The sequence below is a fragment of the Bidens hawaiensis genome, unplaced genomic scaffold, assembly GCF_021521415.1.
Source record: "Bidens hawaiensis isolate Kalapana, Puna unplaced genomic scaffold, B.hawaiensis_p1.1 tig00010383_1, whole genome shotgun sequence".
Taxonomy (NCBI): domain Eukaryota; kingdom Viridiplantae; phylum Streptophyta; class Magnoliopsida; order Asterales; family Asteraceae; genus Bidens; species Bidens hawaiensis.
Genome location: NW_027491788.1, coordinates 545,789 through 567,499, shown reverse-complemented (window position 1 = coordinate 567,499; position 21,711 = coordinate 545,789). Strand labels below are relative to the sequence as shown.

At 38.3% G+C, this 21,711-nt stretch overlaps 2 protein-coding genes and 1 pseudogene across 3 annotated transcripts; all 3 read left to right on the top strand.

Moving 5' to 3' along the window:
- Window positions 1-6,795: 6,795 nt before the first annotated feature.
- On the top strand, window positions 6,796-8,733 carry LOC143534973 (triphosphate tunnel metalloenzyme 3-like). Of its 2 annotated transcripts, XM_077029332.1 has the most exons (2): window positions 6,796-7,479; window positions 8,631-8,733. In XM_077029332.1, coding segments are annotated over exons 1-2 (630 nt in total). In that variant the 5' UTR covers window positions 6,796-6,850; the 3' UTR covers window positions 8,632-8,733. The 2 variants fall into 2 exon arrangements, with proteins under 2 accessions (XP_076885447.1, XP_076885448.1); XM_077029333.1 differs by lacking the exon at window positions 8,631-8,733 and having other exon boundaries at window positions 6,796-7,480.
- Window positions 8,734-14,793: 6,060 nt separating this feature from the next.
- On the top strand, window positions 14,794-15,522 carry LOC143534989 (putative receptor-like protein kinase At5g38990 pseudogene; annotated as a pseudogene).
- A 51-nt stretch (window positions 15,523-15,573) lies between these two features.
- On the top strand, window positions 15,574-17,574 carry LOC143534988 (putative serine/threonine-protein kinase PBL1). The gene is made up of 5 exons (XM_077029347.1): window positions 15,574-15,796; window positions 16,057-16,265; window positions 16,444-16,579; window positions 16,677-16,828; window positions 17,218-17,574. The coding sequence occupies exons 1-5, from the start codon at window positions 15,574-15,576 to the stop codon at window positions 17,572-17,574; spliced, it is 1,077 nt and encodes a 358-aa protein (XP_076885462.1).
- Window positions 17,575-21,711: the final 4,137 nt, after the last annotated feature.

The following is a 21,711-nucleotide window of genomic DNA, read 5'->3' as shown; positions in this document are numbered from 1 at the left end:
AGAACCCAAAGGGATTCGCTAAAGCTGTGACAACGAGGAGCGGTGCAGGGGCACGAGAGGAGCCCGGGATTCAGCAGAGAGGCGTAGTCGAGGAGCCTGCACTAGTCTGGATAGATTGTGCACGTTTCTTCTCAAATCAAACTGAATAAACAGAAACGGGCCCCGTAGCTAATCCGGGACCCCAATATGTGATCTTTCTTTATAAATTAATCATTTTATTAACCAATACATTTACCCAAGCTTATTTCCCCATAACTGTTTTCAGAACGCGTAAACGAACAACTTGGCCCAGCTAGAAAAATGGGAAACTGAGCCAAGTTCGGTTTTAAGTATAAGACATTGAACAACATCATAACCTAAGCCTATTGCCACTTTCTGGGCATTCCAGCTATACCCAGATTAGTTATACAACCCAGTTTAGTGTTGAAATTATAATAATATTAAAATATTAATATTATTATAATATTGATTATAGGAACTAGTGATAGCGAACCGAATAAACTGCAAGCTGACACAGTGCTGAGTATCTACTAAACAGTGAGTTTCATGACCCCACTCTTTAAACAGTTTTACGAACTTTTGGGGTGAAAAGCGTGTTTGATTATGTATATATTTGAAATTTGTAATGATGCGACTTATCTAAGTGCTAACACACGAAAGTCCCCACGATCACAGTGATTAACTTCGAGCGGTAGCTTGTGAATAGTACTATTGGTTTGACAAACCCAAATGGAATCGGCCTGGCTGCCGTGTCACATAACGCCGTTTGCACATGAACATATTTATATATACAGGCTTTGTAGTGTTAGACATAGCTACCGGGGCATGTTGTGGGCGGAAGGGGAGCTACAGTGGTTGATTGAGCGTGGGAAATGGATGCACGCAGCACATACAGTCAAGGTTTCACTATAGCTTAGCATAATTACATCATTTACATACATACATACATACATACATACATACTTATATCATGATTACAAGTGTTAACTTGTGAATATTCATAACTGTTTTCTTGAAACTCGTGAAACTCACTAACTCCAGTAGTTGACCCGTTTTAAACTGCTTTTCAGGATTACCAAAGTCGGAATAGAGTGATGTTGTGCTATCTATTATGGAACATGCTCGATGCTATGTGAATAGATGCAAGGTTATTAGTACGAATAGAATAGTTTAACGAACGTATTTTGTTGTAACACCTAGTTTGAACACAAAGATATATCAATGTAATATAATATAAATTAGTTTGTAATGTTTCTTTTTAAACAATGTTGTTGATACCAGAGGTGTCTGTTACATTCCCATTTTACGCTTCCGCATTGTGCTAGTCGGGGTGTGACACTAACCGCTGTACTTTAACCAAATAATCACGCAATAAAACCCTACGGTTGTACTTACCACAAACAAACCCTAAACACAAAGTCTAGAATCAAGCAAGCATAAATCAATCAATACAAAACTAATCAACCAACACAAGGAGTTTAAGCAATTAATCACCAAAATTTCCAGCCCTTAAACACAACCTATTTTATGTCTAAATCAAACTTTACAATAACAATTAAAGTCTATTTATCAAACAATCCATAAAACTCATCAAACACTAACAATTATCATCATTCCTATGTAGAACCAACAAGTTTAGCCTAGCATAATTTTTGGACAGCAGCAAATACACAATAAAATCACCAAATAACTCATACCAATCATCTCATAAATCATTCAACACTCAATACTAATCAATAACAATTCAATCTTTTAACCAATTGCAAAAGTAGTTAACAATTAAGCAAGAAAATCAAAGTTGTTGAACAATGTTTAAAAAGAAAGGATATGGATGAATTCCGGGCTGCTCCTTGGCTGTCAAAACTGATATGAAACCTTCTCGAGGCTTGGTTCTTGTCCCTTCTTCCTTCCCTAGCTGTCATAACTCCAAGACCTAGCCTCCACAAAACTTTTTTCTCTCTTCCCCTGGCTGCACAGATTCTGATCGGACCCTATGGGGGCTGTTAGGGTTTTTTTATTTTTTTTATGTTATAATATAAAAGAGTCTTGGGCTTTTCCAATATGTAACCGGGCCGGGCTTTGAGTTGTTTCTTGAAATTGTATGCGTAAAAGGCCTTTAAGCTACTCGAAACGTCCGGTTTCTTCATTCTTTCACCCATAACATACAAGATTATTAAAATTATGTAAAACCTATATAAAACAAGCTAAAATACATAAAATATAATACAATAACGTTGATAAAAGACACGGAAAGTAAGTGTGTTTTACAACACATCAAACATCCCCACACTTAAGACTTTTTCGTCCCTGAAAAAGAATACTACACATAATCATAACCGAGTTCAACCGACCACTCTTGGTTTTATTTATTATTATTATTATTATTTTCTTTTTAAAGTATTAGAACAAGTGACCCGTTACCCAAATATTTCTTCCAAATTTTACCTAATAAGCTAGATCAGGTCGATTGCCGGTATTGCTATCCACTTAAACCCATGCCCTAATACTTGCCGAGGCAAATAAGGTGTGACAATTTCATTAGTTTGTATGACTAAGCAGGACCCACACTTAAAAGCCCTGCGGCCACTTCACCACGTTCCATTACGGTTTTATCGGGCCGGGCCACCCCAATTTGACTTAAACCTATTGCCACATGATCAAAACATTTTCGACGCAAAACCTATAAACTCTAGCTTGGTCCTTGATCGACCGACAGTAGTTTCCTTCATGGTGGTTTTTATTTGAAATATTTTTTTTCTGCCTTTTGGCTTTTTGCTTTGCCTTTTGGCTTTTTGCAATTTTTTTTTTGAAAAATTTCACCATGTTAGACGATATTACAGACTGCATCAAGGCTTAGGTCTGCGCCACCGCGCAACAAAGGGCCAAGCAAAACTGTCTTCTGCTATTTGCAGGAATAGATACGTATACATAAGATTATACATATAAGTACGTATACAAAAACTAGGTTTTTATATAAAGGTGATCATATGACTCGAGGCTTGTGTATAACCCAGCTTTTCATTCCAGTCCTGTTACGGGCTTAGTAAAACAAACAAAACCCCTAAGATGTTTCCCACTAAAGTCTGGCCATTTAAAAGGTTCAATTAGGTCAATAACCAAACCACCCTTTCATTCTCAAAGGCTGAGCCTACCAGCACATCGATTACTGAGTCTAAACCGTTCGGTTGCCACATATTACGTGCGGGTCTAATGGGCACTGTTCTTATTTATTATATATATATATATATATTGAAAACACCAAGAATTTATAAAATAACCACTACTCGGTAATAATATCATTTCCTGTTTAACGTAGAGAAAACAAATCTCAAGGGACTATTTTTTTTTATTTTTCAAATTTTTTTTATTTATTTTATTTATTTATTTATTTATTTTTATTATTTTTTTTTTTCAAAAATTTTCTACAACTAAGTAAAATAAATCTCATCCCCACACTTAGAACGAAATCGTCCTCGATGAGAACAAGGAAAAGAAATAAAATAAAATAAAAATAAAACAAAAAATAAAAATATAATATACAAGAATAAAACAAAGAACGTGTTACTCCCATGGTTTGTGTGCAGAATCTTCAATAGCGGAGTAGTAAATAAGCGACCGTATAGCATTTCATTCGCGGCCGCAACCTCGGGAGAACATGTTCCAAGACGCCATCGTAGCTACCATGCGCATAATATAACCTACAAAAGCTCAAAATCGCTCGCATGTAGCGGCGTACAAAACGGAAAACAAAAACATAAAGAAATAAACGTATTTTTGTGTTTTTGGTTTTTATGATTTTTTTTTAATAATAGAACACTCATTAAATCGACCGACTCGAATGGAGATTGAGTACGAGCGGTTTCATTTTGGAACATCCTGAAACAAACAAAAATAAATAAAACAGATAGCACAAACAAATAATAGAAATATAAACTCTAAAACTCGGCCAGTCTCCCGAGTGATGCATCCATCACGTCCACGTCTCGGTGAGCGAGTCAAGGTAGAATACCTCGACAGTCTGATCAGCCATCGGCTCACCAATGTAGTGCTTCTGTCTATGACCGTTCATCTTAAATTTCCCGCCTTAATCCTCTATCTCAACAGTGCCATACGTGAAAACCTCAGTGACCGTGAACGGTCCAGACCATCGGGATCTCAACTTTCCCAGAAATAACCTCAACCGGGAATTATACAATAAGACCAAATCCCCACACTTGAACTACTTGTTCCCCTTCAACTTTCTGTCATGCAGTTCCTTCGTCCGCTCCTTATACCTAAATGCCTGTGCGTAGGCGTGATCTCTCAGCTCCTCTAACTCGTGCAACTGGTGGAACCGAGTGGCCTCAGCGGCGGACATATCAAAATTGACCCTCTGTAGGGCCAACGACGCACGGTGCTCCAACTCGACAGGCAGGTGGCAGGCCTTCCCATAAATCATCCGAAACGGCGTGGAACCGGTCGGAGTTTTGTAGGCTGTACGGAAGGCCCACAACGCATCATCCAACTTGTCGGACCAATCCCAACAATTCGAACCAACCGTTTTCTCAAGAATATGTTTGATCCCCCGGTTACTCACTTCTACATGTCCACTAGTCTGTGGGTGGTAGGCGGTTGCAAGCCGATAGGTGACCCCATAGCGTCGCAACGCCTTCTTCATCTGCACATTGCAGAAGTGAGTACCTCTATCACTGATCAACGCCTTCGGGACACCAAAACGAGCAAAAAGGCTCTTGAGAAAACGGACTACAACTCGGGCATCATTCGTGGGTAAGGCTTTGGCCTCAACCCACTTCGAAACATAATCAACCGCCACGAGTATGTACTTATTTCCACGCGAAGATGGAAACGGTTCCATGAAACCAATGCCCCACACATCGAAAACCTCACAAACCTGAATAGCTTTTTGGGGCATTTCATTTCGCGACGAGATGTTGCCGACCCGCTTGCAACGATCACAAATCCTAACAAACGTGTGCGCATCCTTAAAAATCGAAGGCCAATAAAAACCGCAATCAAATACCTTCTTCGCTGTCAAACTCGCACCGTGGTGACCTCCTGTCGGTCCAATATGGCAATGGCTCAGAATCTGCCATCCCTCCTTAACGTCAACACACCTCTTGATCAACTGGTCAGCACCTATACGAAAGAGATACGGGTCGTCCCACAGGTAAAACTTAACATCAGCAAAGAATTTCTTCTTTTGCTGGTAAGACATCTTCGGGTAGTACCCGTCCGCAAGATAGTTCGCGAAGTCCGCGAACCATGGAAAACCCTCATCCTGAGCTGAAACAAACATGAGACTCTCTGTTGGAAAATGGTCATTAATCCTGATCCCTAGCTCTCCTAACTCAGCTCCCTCAAGACGTGAAAGATGATCGGCCGCCACATTCTCGGCCCCCTTTTTATCACGGATCTCAATATCAAACTCTTGAAGCAACAGGATCCATCGGATAAGACGTGGCTTAGCATCCTGTTTGCTAAAGAGATAACGAATGGCAGAATTATCCGTGTACGCAATCGTCTTGGACAGAACAAGATAGGACCTGAATTTATCGAATGCAAACACCACAGCTAAAAGCTCTTTCTCGGTGGTGGTGTAACTCTCCTATGCACCATTCAAGGTCCGGCTAGCATAGTAAATCGGATGGAAGTGTTTATCCTTCCGCTGTCTAAGAACCGCTCCGACTGTGAAGTCGCTCGCATCACACATCAACTCAAAGGGAAGCGACCAGTCGGGAGAAATCATGATCGGGGCGTTAACGAGTTTGTCTATTAATAGATCAAACGTCTCGGTACACTGCTCAGAAAACACAAAGGGGGCATCCTTCTCCAGAAGTTTGGTCATGGGTCTCGCGATCTTAGAAAAATCTTTAATGCACCAGCGATAGAACCCAGCGTGACCCAGAAAACTCCGGTTGGATCTCACAGAAGTGGGTGGGGGAAGATTAGAAATGGTCTCGACCTTCGCTCGGTCGACCTCTATCCCCGCACTTCAAATACGATGCCCCATAACGATGCCCTCGCGTAACATGAAGTGACACTTCTCCCAGCTAAGGACTAGGTTGGTGTCAACGCATCGGGCCAACATCCTCTCAAGGTTGGAGAGACACTGATCGAAAGAGCTCCCAAACACAGAAAAATTGTCCATGAACACCTCCATGGAGTCCTCGAGTAGTACCCGTCCACAAAGAATTTCTTCTTTTGCGGGTAAGACATCTTCGGGTAGTACCCGTCCGCAAGATAGTTCGCGAAGTCCGCGAACCATGGAAAACCCTCATCCTGAAAAAAATTGTAGGAATGAAATATAAATAATAAAAGCACTCCTATCTTAAAATAATTTTCTTTTACCAAAATAAAAAAAAAATACATTGACTATGGTGGTGGTAGTTCCGGTGACAAAAATGGTGGTCTATTCTCGGGTTAGTCTATTCTCGGGTTCAGCCTTTTCAGGCCAAGTGAGTTTGGGTTCAAATACAAGTTTTTTCATATTGGATTTCGGGTTTCGAGCAAAAGTGACAGGCCTAGACTATTCCACATTTCCACGCAGATAGTAATTTGCCCCCATAGTCTGACCCAAGTAACATTATCGGGTCGGGTACTAAATACCTTCCTTATTAATTACACCATCACCACCATTCCCAATCACCAAATATACCCAAACAATGCTACGAAGACCCCCCAGCAAAATCCAAGTCAAAATCGAAGACAAACACGAACTCCAAGAATCCCGCACAACCACCACCACAACAACCACCACCGCCACGTCACTCCTCCACCACTTCACCTCTACCACCACCACCTCCAAATCCGACCGCATCGGCCTCAAACCCTAAACCCGAAACCCGAAACCATGGAAGTCGAACTCAAGCTCCGACTCCCAAACTCCCACTCCCACAAAACCCTTGTCTCCCTCTTATCCCCTTTTCACACCAAAACCCACAACCAACACAACAACTTCTTCGATGGCGCGGCGGGCGAACTCTCCGCCCGCCGCGCCGTCCTCCGCATTCGCTTGTACAACGATCGCCCCATCGCCCGGTGCGTGATCAGTCTCAAAGCGAATGCGGTGCTCGACAACGGCATTAGCCGAGTCGAGGAAGACGAGGAGGAGATCGACCCGGGAATCGGGTACGCGTGCGTAACCGACCCCACCCGATTAACGGGTCTGATCGAGAGTTCCCGAATTATGAAACGAGTGAAAAACGAGTTTTTTCCGGGTGATAATAATATTAATGATAAGGGGTTTGTAGGTTTAGGGGGGTTTAAGAACTTGAGGCATGTGTATGAGTGGAATGGGTTGGTGATTGAATTGGATGAGACTAGTTTTGAGTTTGGGACTTTGTATGAGGTTGAGTGTGAGAGTAGCGAGCCCGAGAAGGCGAAGGAGATGATTGAGGGGTTTTTGAAGGAGAATGGGGTGGATTACTCGTATTCGGTTGCGTCGAAGTTTGCGATTTTTCGGTCTGGGAAGTTGCCTTAGTAAGTTAAATTGTTGTTAATTTTGTTTGGTATATGAGTTTGTTGATTATATTGTTTTTGATTTAATATAGTTTTGGGTTATTAGTTGAAATGTTAGGTTAAAATGTTAGATTTAATTGGTTTATAGTATTAGTATTTATTATTATTTTTTTTGTTATAGTTGAGTTTTTTTTTTTTTTAATCTTGCTTGTCACATGTGTTTCTTCAATATTGATTATGCAGTTCTTCATTTTTACTTTAATGTAATTAGGGGTGCAGTATAGTTGAGCTGAGCCCAACTTGTTTTTACTTACGAGAGCTCGAGTTTGAGCTCGGTTCATTTCAAGCTCTTTTTCTAAAGCTTAAGTTCGGGTGGGTTGTTTTTTCAAGCTTCAGCTCGGCTTGGGGTTGGTTCGTTTATTTATTGGGTTATAGCCTTTTAGCAACAAAAATGCATTCTTTTGCTAGTTTCATTCCTAATATGGATCCGATTTTGTCGAAAATGGATTTTGGGGAAAGAAAAGTAAGCGTTTTTCATCTAATTTTAATATGGATCCGATTATTTCGTTGCTTCAAAGTTTGTGATTTTTCTGTTTGGAAAGTTGCCTTCGTAAGTGAAGTTGTTATTCTTGTTTGTTGTATGAGTTTCTTGATTATTAGTTTTTGCTCTAAATTGTTTCTTGATTATTAGTTCTTGCTCTAAAGTTTGTTATGATTTGTGTTTTTATTATAATCTTGATATGTGAAAAGGGGAAGATTTATTGAGTTCTTGAGTAATCTTGAATTTATTAGTGGATAGAAAATAGATTTGTAAGCGTATATGTATGATCTTTTTGATTCCTGATTTGCTATCCTAAGAGGTACTTAAGGTATGTATGAATGTGTGTTGTAAAACCGATTATTGTGACTTGTTACAACAAATCTTTGTAGTGTTTTTAGTTATCTGATTATTAACGGGCCTTTGGGAGTGTAATAAGCGCTCTGTATAAGTGCTTATCAAGGTCATCACAGTTCTTTACTTAAACGTGTTTTTTAAGTTTGACACATTTTAACTTTTGTGTAACACAGACAATGATTTTTAGGTTCTTGGTGCGGTAGCAAGTTCTTATTAATTCAAAAATCTTAATACATTTATCTAAAGCTAATATCGTGTCTTAACTTCTTTATTTAAGGTTATGGCAAATGAAGGATTCAAGGACGACGAGACTCGTTGCAGCCAACAATAAGGCAAGGTTCTTCATTCTTGTTTGAATTTCTTCGGACCATGTTATTCAAATGAAGGATTCAAAAACTTTATTATGTTTGGATAATGTATTTTTTTAATGATTATTGTTACTTTTCATTTGTTTGAGAATTTGGACCATGCTACTGTTTTTATTTTATTTTATTTTTTATTTTTTAACTTGGTTTGGATTCTTACTAGAAATTTTGTGATGTATGGCTGCAAAACACATCTTACTAGAGGTGCACAAAAATCCTGTTTCTCGATCTTAGCCGACGACATGAACTGCTTTGGGATCCTGTATGACAGAAACCGGTTTTGACATGATTGAACCCGTAGGTTTGGAACTGGTTTATAACCTTGTCCATTGAACTGGTCAAACACGATCAAAATTTGAATCGGTTTTGGCTTTTTGTTGACCAACCCGAACTGGTTTGTGCACCTCTGCATCTTACCATGATAATTAAACTTTTTTAATTAATAAATTAGTAATGGGTTGGTTGATATTTATGAGCTGCTAGAATTAGAGAAACAAAAATACTACCTTTGTAACCAATAAATTAGATAGAAAATAGTCTCTAATAACTGCAATATAATTACAAAAAAAAAAAAAAAAATCAAGTTTAAAGAGAATAAGATGGCCATTATACATTCACATATGACAAAACAAATTGATAACCAATGAAAATTGATAAAACATTTCTTCAGCAATTAATTTCCAATATATGTAATCTTACTTTTGTATAAAACATTTCCGTAATAATAAAAGTAGTAGTAAAAAAAAAACTGTGTAGAACATAAACATTACTGCTACGCATATAAAAAAGGACTAATCATCATCATCATCGTACTCAGTATATCCCATCAATAGCAAAGCTATCGTAGAGTCTGAGGAGGGTAAGATGTAGACAATCTTACCTCTACCCCTATAGGAATAGAGAGGCTGCATCAAGCCTTGAACATAAGGCACATAACACTCAACCATCGGGACACCGGTTGATTGGTGCATGTACCTTTGTCTTCCGGCTATCAACGCCACCACATGATGCCTGATTAACCTTCCGCAACTTTTAACATTATTTTCACGAGATTAGTAAATAACATTAAAATTAGTGCAATTTCACTTTTACTCACCCTAAGGTTCACACATATGTACATTATATGTGCGCACCGCAAGAATAATAAACTAAACATAATTCAGTTAAGATGATATTATAACACAAAAGAAGGATTACCATGTAATTTGCAAAACGACAAAATGGAAGAAGAGGATTTCCAAATGAATGGAATGGGTAATGCCAAATTCTTTATATAAAGATCAAGGTGATGCTAAGATCAAGGTCCTAATAAAAAAAAGGAATAAATACCAAATACATTAAATGATGCTAAAATCTATCATAAGATTAGGATTTCAAACATTATACAAGAAAAGTAATATTATTTTGCACAATAAACATAGTGGTTAAAATACGAATTAAAACATAATCACTAGATGATGTATATGAATATGGTTGATGACTATTAAGTAAACTTTATAATTTGGGTTTTAATACATTTGAGTTTCTGGCCCCGGAGGCCGTGAATTTTCTAAACAGGGTTCAGCGTTTCGTTCATGGTACTTTGTCGTCTCCTACGACCCAACGCTTTGTTTTTAGTAGAATTGGTTTTGCTATTCAAAAGGGGGTTGCGGCGCAGCTTGTTGCCCGTTTGTCTGCCACTTTATTGTAATCGTTTTGATTTTAATGATAAATGAGCATGTTATTGATAATTAATTTTATTTAACCGAATATAAATTAAAAGTTACAAATAATTTTTTTTTCTAATTAGAAATAAGCTGTTGGATATAATTTTGTGATAACATAATTAAAAGTGTAAAAGTTATTGAATAAAGAATTTCTTAATACCAATCAATTTTTTTAAGTATTTGTATTTAATATAACGATAATTTTGATAATACGATTATTATCGATATAAAACGAATTTTGATTTTTGGCTTTAGCAGTTGACTTTCGTATTTATTGGAAGACCTTAATTTGGTAATTGTATTCAAATTATTATTTTAATTAATAGTTAATTATATGGCAAATACATTTTTGGTAATTAGCTTAGTTGGCAGTATATATAGCGGTCCTAGTTAAACGTTTTGTGACAACATTGTCTTACTTAAATAACATAGGTAGATTCTTTCAACATAACTTGTTTAACATACCATTTTGATCTATGAACCCTATTAATTAAGAACTTCGTTCATACGTTATCCTATATTGTCTTTTCTTTTCTCTTCTTTTTTATTTCAACTTAATGGCACGGAACTCAATTGGTAATAAGAATTTTGATGAAAGTTTCCTTTTCTTGTTTCCCCAAAACACATTTTCGTTCTAAGGAGACCAGATGAGGTCTACAACTATTGACCAGTCTGGAACATGGGTGAAAAATACTATTACCTCATTTAAAATCATTCCCTGACCCGTTTTGCGTGAGGTAATGTAATAATGAGTGAATGAAATGAATAAGGAAATGAAATGAATTATTAGCATTCCATTATCATAGTTAACCAATGGTAATGAAAGTAATCTATATTATTTGATAGGTCGGAACATGCGTGATTAAAATAAAAATAATCAAAATCGCCCTGCCTCAAAATAAAGACAACAAATAAAGTTGTAATGGCGGCAATGGCGGCGAAGAGACGTTGACAGTGGTGGTGGGCAGGCGGCGGCTGTCGTGGTCACTAGTTAGGCGACAATGCTGGCGGTTGCGGTGGCGATGGCAACATGGTGGTGGTAGTAGTGGTGGTGCCAGGGTTGGGTGGTAGCGGTGACGTTGATGATGGTCAGGTGGTGACAGTTTTGGTGGCGATGGTGACATGGTGGTGGTAGTATTGATGGTGATGGCGATAGCGGTGACAGTGGAGGTGCAGTGATAGTGGTCAGGTGGTGGCAGTGGTAGACTAACGGTGGTGGTGGCGGTGGCGGTGCCGATGGTCAGGTGGTGGCGGTGACAGTGGTAATGCCAAGTGGCAACATGATGGTGGTGGCAGTGGCGATGGTCAGGTGGTGGCGATGACAGTGGTAATGTCAAGTGGCGAAATGGTGGTGGTGGCAGTGCTAGTGTTGGTGATCCAGGTGGTGGCAACGATGGAGCTTAGGTGGTAGTGTTGAGAAAGTAGGGTGAAAAAGAAGGAATAAAATGAGATAAAAGTGTGAATGAATGGTTTTGATGACATAGAGGGAAAGATATGCCTTGTGTAATCAACATTGTTTTTCTCAATCTCTTTTAATGATCTATTCTACCCCGTTTGTCATTTTTGCATACTAAACATCACCTAAAACCACATTACGTTTAAACAGAATTACATAAATTGTCCTTTATGTTTGTATCAAATTTCACTCGTTATCCTTTATCTTCAAAATTGATATACTTTGTCCTTTACGTTTCGAAATCCAACAGCATTTGTCCTTTGACCCTAACCCAGTTAGTTTTTCTCTTTAAATCATGTCATTTGCAACGCACTTAAGGGCATATTGGTCTTTTTACCATTTATTTAATAAATACTTTTAATAATTAATCCATCTTCACCTGCCACCACCAACTTCCAATACTGATAAGCAAAAATCGGTATGGTACCGTTTGGTACGTACGGAAATCGGTACCGATTTGGTACTGTCGGTACCGAATCGGTACCAAGGTTTTGAGTTTTCGGGACCGGTACGGTACGGTACGGTACCGGTATTTCCCGAATCTTACCTTAAATACCGGTACCGTAACGGTACCGAACCGAACATTTCGGTACCGGTACCAAAAATTTGCGATTTTCGGTACCGGTACCGAGCTCATCCCCAACTTCCAGCATCCATCTCAGCAACCACCACTTCCTAAAACCACCGATATCTCCTCCCCACGATCTTCCTAGATATACATAATGGGAGACGGGTGAGATCTTCCATAAAGAAGATTCACCTGGTTAAAAAAATCAACAGTGTTGAAAGCAAGCCATTCATTAATTTCCTTTCTAGGAGGAAGCCCTCACAGCTCCTCTTAAGTTTCCACTGTCCGAAGTGGCATCAATGTGTCACCTTAGTCCCTTACTCCATGAAGAATGAAGATGCACTCTTTTAAAAAAGATACTAAATTACTATAAGGAAGTTCAGACACTCATTTACAAACGTACCTATTACCAACAGTGACCAAAGAGTTAGCTTCCCCCTAGTTACCAAATAATACTCACCATCCCGTTATCGTCATCAACTCTCAAAACACCCAATTACCCCACTGTATTTCATTGCCGCAGCTACGAACACCGGGGAAGCTCCCCAATATGACCGGCTCAACGTACTTGGAGGCCTAAAACTAACTAAAATGTTGAGGCCTTTTTTTCTTTTCTTTATGCATATAGCGCTAGAGAGTATACAAAAACTATAGAATATGGATGATATGCACTGATAATGGATATTGAGCAATCCACCTTAGCTTGTGGCCCATCAGTGAGTTACTAATCTAAAAGAACTCTAATTTCAAATCTCATAATACATAACTCTGATTTAAAGTGGAGGCCTAAAGCCATTGCCTTATTTAGCTTACCCCCTGCCGATATGATTCGAACACCAATTCAAGGTAAGTAAAACACCAATCTACTCGTTTTTGCACTCTGAACAAAAGATCACCTAACGTCTTGAGCATTAATTGCTACTATGCAGACTGATATTTGAAGCGAAATTGAGAACGGCTTCTAGGTTTGGGACGGGTTTACGACAGAGGTGGTTTGCTGAGGTGGTGATGGTTTCAGAGTCTCCTATTAAATTGGTCGGTTCTCAAAATGATTAAAAGGGGTGGTAGGTCTGAAAAAATTACTGGAACGGACTAGAGACGGTCGAGATTGAGAAACATAGCAGCACCGGAGGTTGAACGGTGGCCACCTGCTAAATCCGTGTATGGTGATGGTGGTGTTTCTAGGTCGTCGGAGAAGATAAATGGCCGGAGAAGATGAATAAGTGAATTGACTTGGGGTTTGGTATATAGAGAGAGAGAGAGAGTAGATAGAAAGAGTTTATTTAACACAATAGTCTTTCAGCAGGTTAAAAAAGACCGATTTGCCCTCATGTGTGTTGCTCGTGACATGACTTAACGAGAAAAACTAACTGGGTTAGCGTTAAAGGACAAACGCTGTTGGATTTATAAACGTAAAAGACAAAGCATATCAATTTTGAAGATAAATAACGAGCAAAATAATGAGGTATAAACATAAAGGACAAATTATATAATTATGTCTTATTATTAACAATAAATTAAAATAATTGTGATGAATATTTTAAAACTTCTATTGAGTCACGTAATACACGTAAGAAAATAATGACAAGTTTTGGCTTTATGAAGTCTTTCAAGTCTTCAACCACCAATAAGATGATAATGACAAGTTTTGGCTTTTTTGAAGAAGTTTCTACATTGTTTAGTTTAGTGACTATGCAAAGGTAAATTAGGAGATGACTCGTATCAGCTGTAGCCGATGGATTAGATATTAGGCCGACAAAATAGATTTGTTTGCTGACAGAGTAGATCCCTTGGCCGACAATTCTAAAATGGTGAAAATTAAAAATAAAAAAACAGAGGCCTGTCGGAATAGATATGAAGGCTCGGCGAAAGAGATTCGTTGGCCGACAGCTTATAAACCGTCGGACCGACTGTTTAAAGGTTTTTAAATTGCCAGACTGACTGTTTAATAAACGGTCAGTTTTTTAAAAACAATCGGGCCCGACTGTTTTACTGCATATGTGTCAAGATGTGGTTGGTTCAGAAACGGAAGGGTGTCAGATAGATCTGTCGGGTGTCAGTTCTAATATGGTGGATCCTACCGTTTTGAAATGGGCCATTTTAGGTATTTTTTAGTTTGGGGTGTTAGTCAAGGAATTAGTTTGATAAAAGAGGCCATTTTGATCATTTTCCATAATATAAAATGTTGATTGTCATATAGGTAAAATCTCAATTGATATTACTAAAGAATGCATCCATGATTGAAAACGCGCTTTTGGTAAACTAACCTTGAAATAATCATCACTCCTCTTCTTAATATGATCCAAGCTTCTTTTACAATTTTGTAAAATACTAACCAGGGTAATATGGACTTATCAACTGATCAGTCATCAACTTCAGCAAAAATATGTTTGCGTTTTTCTCTGGCGGAGATTACATCCGCAACGACCAACTTTGATGATGAACTGGTCATTGGACATGGTGGGTTCGGAAAGGTGTACAAAGGTTGTTTGTGTACCAATGAAACAAGCCATGCTGTTGCAGTCAAACGGTTGGATTCTACATCCAATCAGGGTGCACCTGAGTTTAGGGCGGAAATTGAGATGCTCTCTGAGCTGCGCCATAGTCACTTGGTATCACTTATTGGTTTTTGTGACGATCACCAAGAGATGATCCTTGTTTATGAGTATATGCCTAATGGAACCCTTTATGATCATCTACACAAGGCTCGCACTCCTTTAAGTTGGGTACAACGTGTCAAGATTGCAATAGATGCCGCACGTGGGTTGAACTACCTTCACACGGGCACGCTATTTGGAATCATACATCGTGATGTGAAGAGTGCAAACATTCTTTTAGATGAGAATTGGAAAGCTAAGATTTCGGACTTTGGTTTGTCCAAAGTCGGCCCAACCAGTCCATCAATTTCTCATGTTGATGCGAGTGTTCGAGGCACATTCGGGTATCTGGATCCAGAATATTTTTTTACTAGAAAATTAACAATGAAAACAGATGTGTATGCATTTGGGGTTGTATTATTTGAAGTGCTATCTGCAAGGTTTGCAGTAGACAAACGAAATAGGGAAGAACAATAGAGTTTGGTAAGGTGGGCTAAAAAATGTGTAAACGAAAGAAAATTAGATCAGATGGTTGATTCTAATATCAAAGGAACAATTTCTCCCACATGTTTAAGACGATTCACTCAAATTGCAGATCGTTGTGTCCACAGTGTTCCGAGAGAACGTCCTACCATGACCAAGGTAGTGGCCTTACTTCAGGCTTTGCTTGAACTACAAGAGTCACCTGGCGTAATGGGTTTTTCTTGGAAGATTCATAAATATTTTGTTCTACCAAATGAACGAGAATTCAGTATACGCAAGCTTTTCATCATGGGAATTCACATGCTAAATTCCTTGTCTGCAAGAGTTTTTTCAGGTTTGCCCATATTTTAGAGTACAGTAATGCTAAGTCTTCCTTATATCTGTTCCTTTCTCACTGGTTAACAAGAAAATACATCTATAGAGACAATTATTAGATTTGTCACAACTTCATATGTGCACATACAAGCAATTAACCCTTTTTCACTTGCCATGTCTAAGCTTTTACACTTTTTGTGCTAACATTCTTAGACCAAAGTGCAACAAGTAACATAAATCGGCATGAGGAATTAGTGACCATAGGCGTAAAGTTGTTCGCATATGATGAATTGAAACTTGCTACAAGGGACTTTGGAAATGAAACATGCTTGGGTGAGGGGAGATATGGAAAGGCTTACAAAGGTTGGGTTGATAACACTGAATTGCCCATTGTGGTTAAGAAACTTTGCCACCGCACACATGTGAGTCATGAAAAACGCAAGTTAGGTGTAGAGTTTTGTGACATCTCTATTTGTAACTATTGGATGATAAGACATACGCACTTATCCAAATTAGCTGGATATGTATGACTCCATTCCAATATAAATTTTATAGAGAAGAACTAAATCAATTTTGAAAATTGATCACCACTGAGTGCAGCTTGATCTGGAAGTTACGAAAAATTTTCTTCATCCCAACCTTGCTAAGCTCATAGGATACTGCTTGGAAGGTGAACAACTCTACCTAGTTTATGAATTCATGCATAAAGGAAACCTTGAGGATCTACTTCAAAGCGGTAAGACGGAAATTAAACTAACTCCAGATATTTATCAAACCATTTTTATTGATAAGAAAGCATGTTCAACAAGACAACTGATATTTATGTGTTGTAGGAGCTGTAGCAAGACTTCCATTGATTACAAAGGTGGAAATTGTAGTAGGAATTGCTCGAGGGATCGTTTTCTTGAAGGATACACTATCAAACAGAACATGGCCTAGAGTCAGTGAGTCCCCGCTATACAGGCATAAGATATTGCTGGATGAGGTAGAACATGAGCTCTTAGTATTAAATTTAATGGGATAATGATATACTGTAATTCAAGATCTTCACTTTGGTGACGAATTCTGAGTTAATTTCAAAGACTATTAAACCTAAAGCCAGCTTGACACAATTTGGAGGGGTTTTTTTCCCCAAAATTGTGTTGGGGAAAATATATTTCCTTTATATTTTCTTTCTAGACCACACATAAGTATATTTAATCTAACATAAGATTTCTAGGTTTTTTGTGCAACTACTATTAATAACTATTAAAACACAGAATATGATTTCTTACCATCCTAGATAACCTATATTAGCACAATAATGCTATTTTTGCTATCACACTTTTAGTACATGTTGTTGGTTTTGACTAGTGCAAGAAATATAAATTGCAGGATTTTACACCAAAGCTTTCAGGCTATGACATTACTCTTCTAGTAGACGGACAATATAACATAGCAAATCCAGATTATGATGGGATGGGATTAGTGCCGGAGAGCAATCTCTCCGGTTACGAATTAGTATTCATGGAGGTCCTGACAGGGGAACAAATTCACAATTCAAATAGAGCACAGTGGATTGATCTTTTGTTTCGTAAATGTGGAAAAGTGTCCTTGCGTCGTATTGCGCAATTATGTTTTAAAATCTGCAATGAAGTGGATTCAAAATATAAGATGCTAAGAATGTTGAAGGAGCATAATGTGTTGATACAAAGGAGATTGAAGAGCTGGTTGCTTGATCCACACTGCTAGGAATTTTTGTTGGACAAAGAGTATGAAAGTGAACGAAGTCAAAGAGTCGGTTTTGTGATTTTGGTTGTGACCGATGTCGAAAGGTCAATCAAAAACATTTATAAATTGCCTTTACTAGATAGGGAAAGTAAGGTGTCGAATCCTTAGGGAATAATTGGAAAGTGCTAATCAAGTTTAATGCTTTTTAATTCATTATACTAGGGTGGACAAACGATGTTAAGTGGTTTGAATATTGATTTGTTTGTAAAACAGTTGGAGAAAAAAGTGACACACTTCAGGTTCAGGTAATGCGATAAACTAACCGAACAAAACTTATACCAATTAGGGAATTACATAGACATAATTCGTTCATTGTAATAGGAAAAGAATTACTAGACACATTAGTTTGGTTATGATGATTCACAGAACCTAATCCGATGAATTGACACAACTGAATGTGGTTAACCTCATTACCAGTTTGTTAATATAAAACCTAGCATCTATCAATGATTAATGGTAAATGGTTCAATGACGATAAGAACTTAATCCTAATTATTGATGAACACAAACCAATTAATTGATGATAAATGTAAATCTTGGAAACACAACTGTTTAACCGATTCAAACGAACATGGAGGTTTAATCACCCAAAAGATTAATAAAAAATAAAACCCAATATTGGTAACAATTAAAAAACCACTCATTTCATATGCAAACCCTACACCTGAAGCGGTTATGAATGATTTAGCCTTGCTTTGTATCACGATTGACTCGAGTATGGATTGGAAATACGTAACCATGGATGATTTGGTGCTTGAGAGGTGTTAAAATGGTGAAGAATTGCTCCAAAATCATCCTTGGCGGCTAGGGTATGAATGGTAATCGTTCTAGGGTTTAACACCCCCCCTAAATATGGAAGAAAAAAAATAATAAAAACGATTTTGCCATCTGGGCTGATTATAGCCTATAGGGAGCCACCGTAGCTTACGGTGGGTCCGTAGGCTACGATTTTGTTCCTCTACCTTACGGTGACAACTCCATCGTAGCCTACGGTAGCTACAGCACCACAACTTTACTTTCTTCCTAAAATCTTCATTCCAATTCCCTTCCTCCCCGTTTACGGCCACGGCTTCGTATTTCAACTCTCTGACATATCATATATCATTACTGTCATTTCCACTCAATCCTAGCTGCTCCAAATTAGTTTCTTTAAGTTCCGATCATCTACAATCATAAAACCAATCAATTTGCTCGTGTTCGATACACATAAAAAAGTAAAACACACAATAAAAACACTTAAAGCACACTCTTTCACCCACACATCACATCCCCACACTTACCCTTTTTCATCACAAAAAAGATTTACAATGGAATCAGAATCAGAAATTGTTTCCACAAAATACTCAGGTTAATTCATTACAGATAACACAAAAACCGCGATTATCGGTATTGCTGTCCACTTAAACCCACCCACCGACAATTCAGACCTCCAATCATCTTTAGCTTTTAAGTTCAAGTTAACATTCAGTCTAAGGATCTCATACCGAGAATAACAAGTCCACCTATTTTGTTTTAAGTATGTTAAAGCAAAGATAAAACCATAAAGATTTTTCTATCACTGTAACCCAAATACTTATAAATGTTAAGATTTACACTCACAAATGGACAAATAAATGAACAAATGACTTGAGCATTTCAATTTAGATATATGCTAAACCTCACCCATGGATGTTCTCACCATGGTTGCTAGCTCAGTGAGAAGCATATAAGTTGTTGGTTCTTATTCATGAACGTTCATTGATTCTCACCAAAAGGCCTATCAACAAAGCTGCGAACTCGAGGGAAAACACATAGGTTGTTGGATCTTAATCACAAATTATTTTTCGATCCTCATCCATAGATGTCATCCCCAAGTACTATCCTAGAGAGAGACATAATAAATTATTAAATCTTTCTCAATTATTTCACTTTTAATGTTCATTTTTGGTGGATTACTGGGGCACCACACTTGTGTGCCAACTAAGTGATATCAAAACCTAAAATTTACAAAGTTTTAACATACAACGGTTCTCATTCATTACATTAGACATTTCAGTTTCTCTGCTTTTCTAAGATGAGAACCCACAAGGCTTAATGATTACAATTAAATGTGCATTATAACATTTTCAGAAGCCTTTCATTATCGGTTGGGACTACCGACACATCCCAAGTTAAGTGTGTTTCTGTTTTTTTGTTGTCTTTTATATATACTAGTTTTGGAAAACAATTCCCAATTTCTATCATTTTCCATTTTTTTGCAAAAAAATTAAAAATTCTGGACATTTTTAACAAATTTTTTTAACCATTTAACAATTTCTTTCCCGCAATGCTTTCCCTCATCCCCACACTTAAACTTTACATTGCCCCATTGTATATTTTCATTTAACAATCAAGTGTGTTACATGGGAACTCAAACTATTTAAACAAAACGAAGTAGAGGCATATGAACCTGATTCAAATCTCTCATCTCAAACGGGCCCTGTTGATGAGTACTTTTGTAACCTTGACCAACACTTCTTGAACTATGTGTAGGTCCTATAAGAGTGGATCTAACAACTATCTTGGATCAACCAAAACACGATGCTAGCAGAATATCACACCGAGTCACCTTGGTCTTGAATCTTGGAGTTTATGTTAGGCTTTTGTGAGTAAAGTTGAAAGAAAGAGAAGAAGATAAGATTTTGACCAAAAAGCTCTCTTGTTCTCATGGCATGCTTCCTATGCATGCTTCCTATTTATAGGAAGCATGCATGAGAATGGATTTCATTACATGAATGCCCAATGGGCTTCTTTACATGGCCTTGGTATCAAACACATACATTTACACATACAAACCCAACACATAACTTACAATACAAAAGACTTAATGATAAATGAACCGAGGCCCAACAATCTCCCTCTAGTCTTTAGTATTAGAAGCCGTCAGTGTCATACTCTAGAAATCCATCTTCAGGTAGTGGAATCTCAACAAGTCTCTTGACAAACTTGTTGAAAGCCTCAACTATCTTATCGGTATTCTGACGGCATATGTCTTCGACCGTACCCAGGGGAGAGTTATAAAGCTTTAGGATGTCTTCTTTGCTAAGTCCCATCAACTCGTGTTCATCAAACACTCGTAAGTCTTCCATCGTTTTGTAGTGAATGACAACTTCTCCCGTTTTATTGTCCAGCTCCCAACCGATGAAATCATGGAGAAGGTATGGAAGAAACGGTTCTCTATGATAAACAATCCGACTATCTTCGGGAGCTGCATACCTTCACATCAATCTTCCTTTCCTAGTCACTGGGTCAATCTCTCTCGGATTCTTGTATCTCCGGCCTTTATTCACCTTAAAGTTGACATAATTCAACTTTGATTGCTGACGCAGATGACGCTTAAGCCAGCCATCGAGATTCTCATTATAACCGCCCATCTGCCACAGCCTTTCTGACATAGTTTATATCCAGCTCGGGCAGAGAATGCAACTGTTTTGAGGTGAGGTAGATGAGGTCTCCGCTTGCCCTTCGGATAGCCCAACTGCTACTATCCCTGTGATACATCCCATACACAATTAAAGAATCATCATTATACGGATAGTTAAGCGAGCGAGAACTTGCACGGCTGGTCACATAATGTGTCTTTCTCTTTTTCTTCACAGGTATTTGTGATGAGCCTGTAGTTTGAACAGCAGTGGGTTCAACTTCTGGTGCCGACGTGACTTGAACTTGAGCGGGTGGTGTGTCCGGATTAGGTGAGTAGTTGATGTAGTCATCTTCTTGAGTCTCCTCAGCCTGAGTAGATAGAACTGGTTCAAGTGTTTTTCCAGCCTCTATGAAGTCATCCAGCATACATGCAAATTTATCTGCATCAAATAGCTCGTTATATAAACTTTCAATGCCCGCGTCGTCCTATCACACCTTCTTCACGGCCTCGTATGCGGTGGGATCATCATGTTGCTCTTGATCGAGTGGAGGTGATTGAGATTTACCTCCACCTGCACCCACCGCACCGGCTCCGCTGCCACCTCCGTTCCCTCCATCATCTCCTCCGTCGTCATCAAAACTGTCATGGTGTAAGACCCCGAATCCTGGGAATCCTACAGTTGGTATTCATCCATCATACTTATAAAAATACTTAAA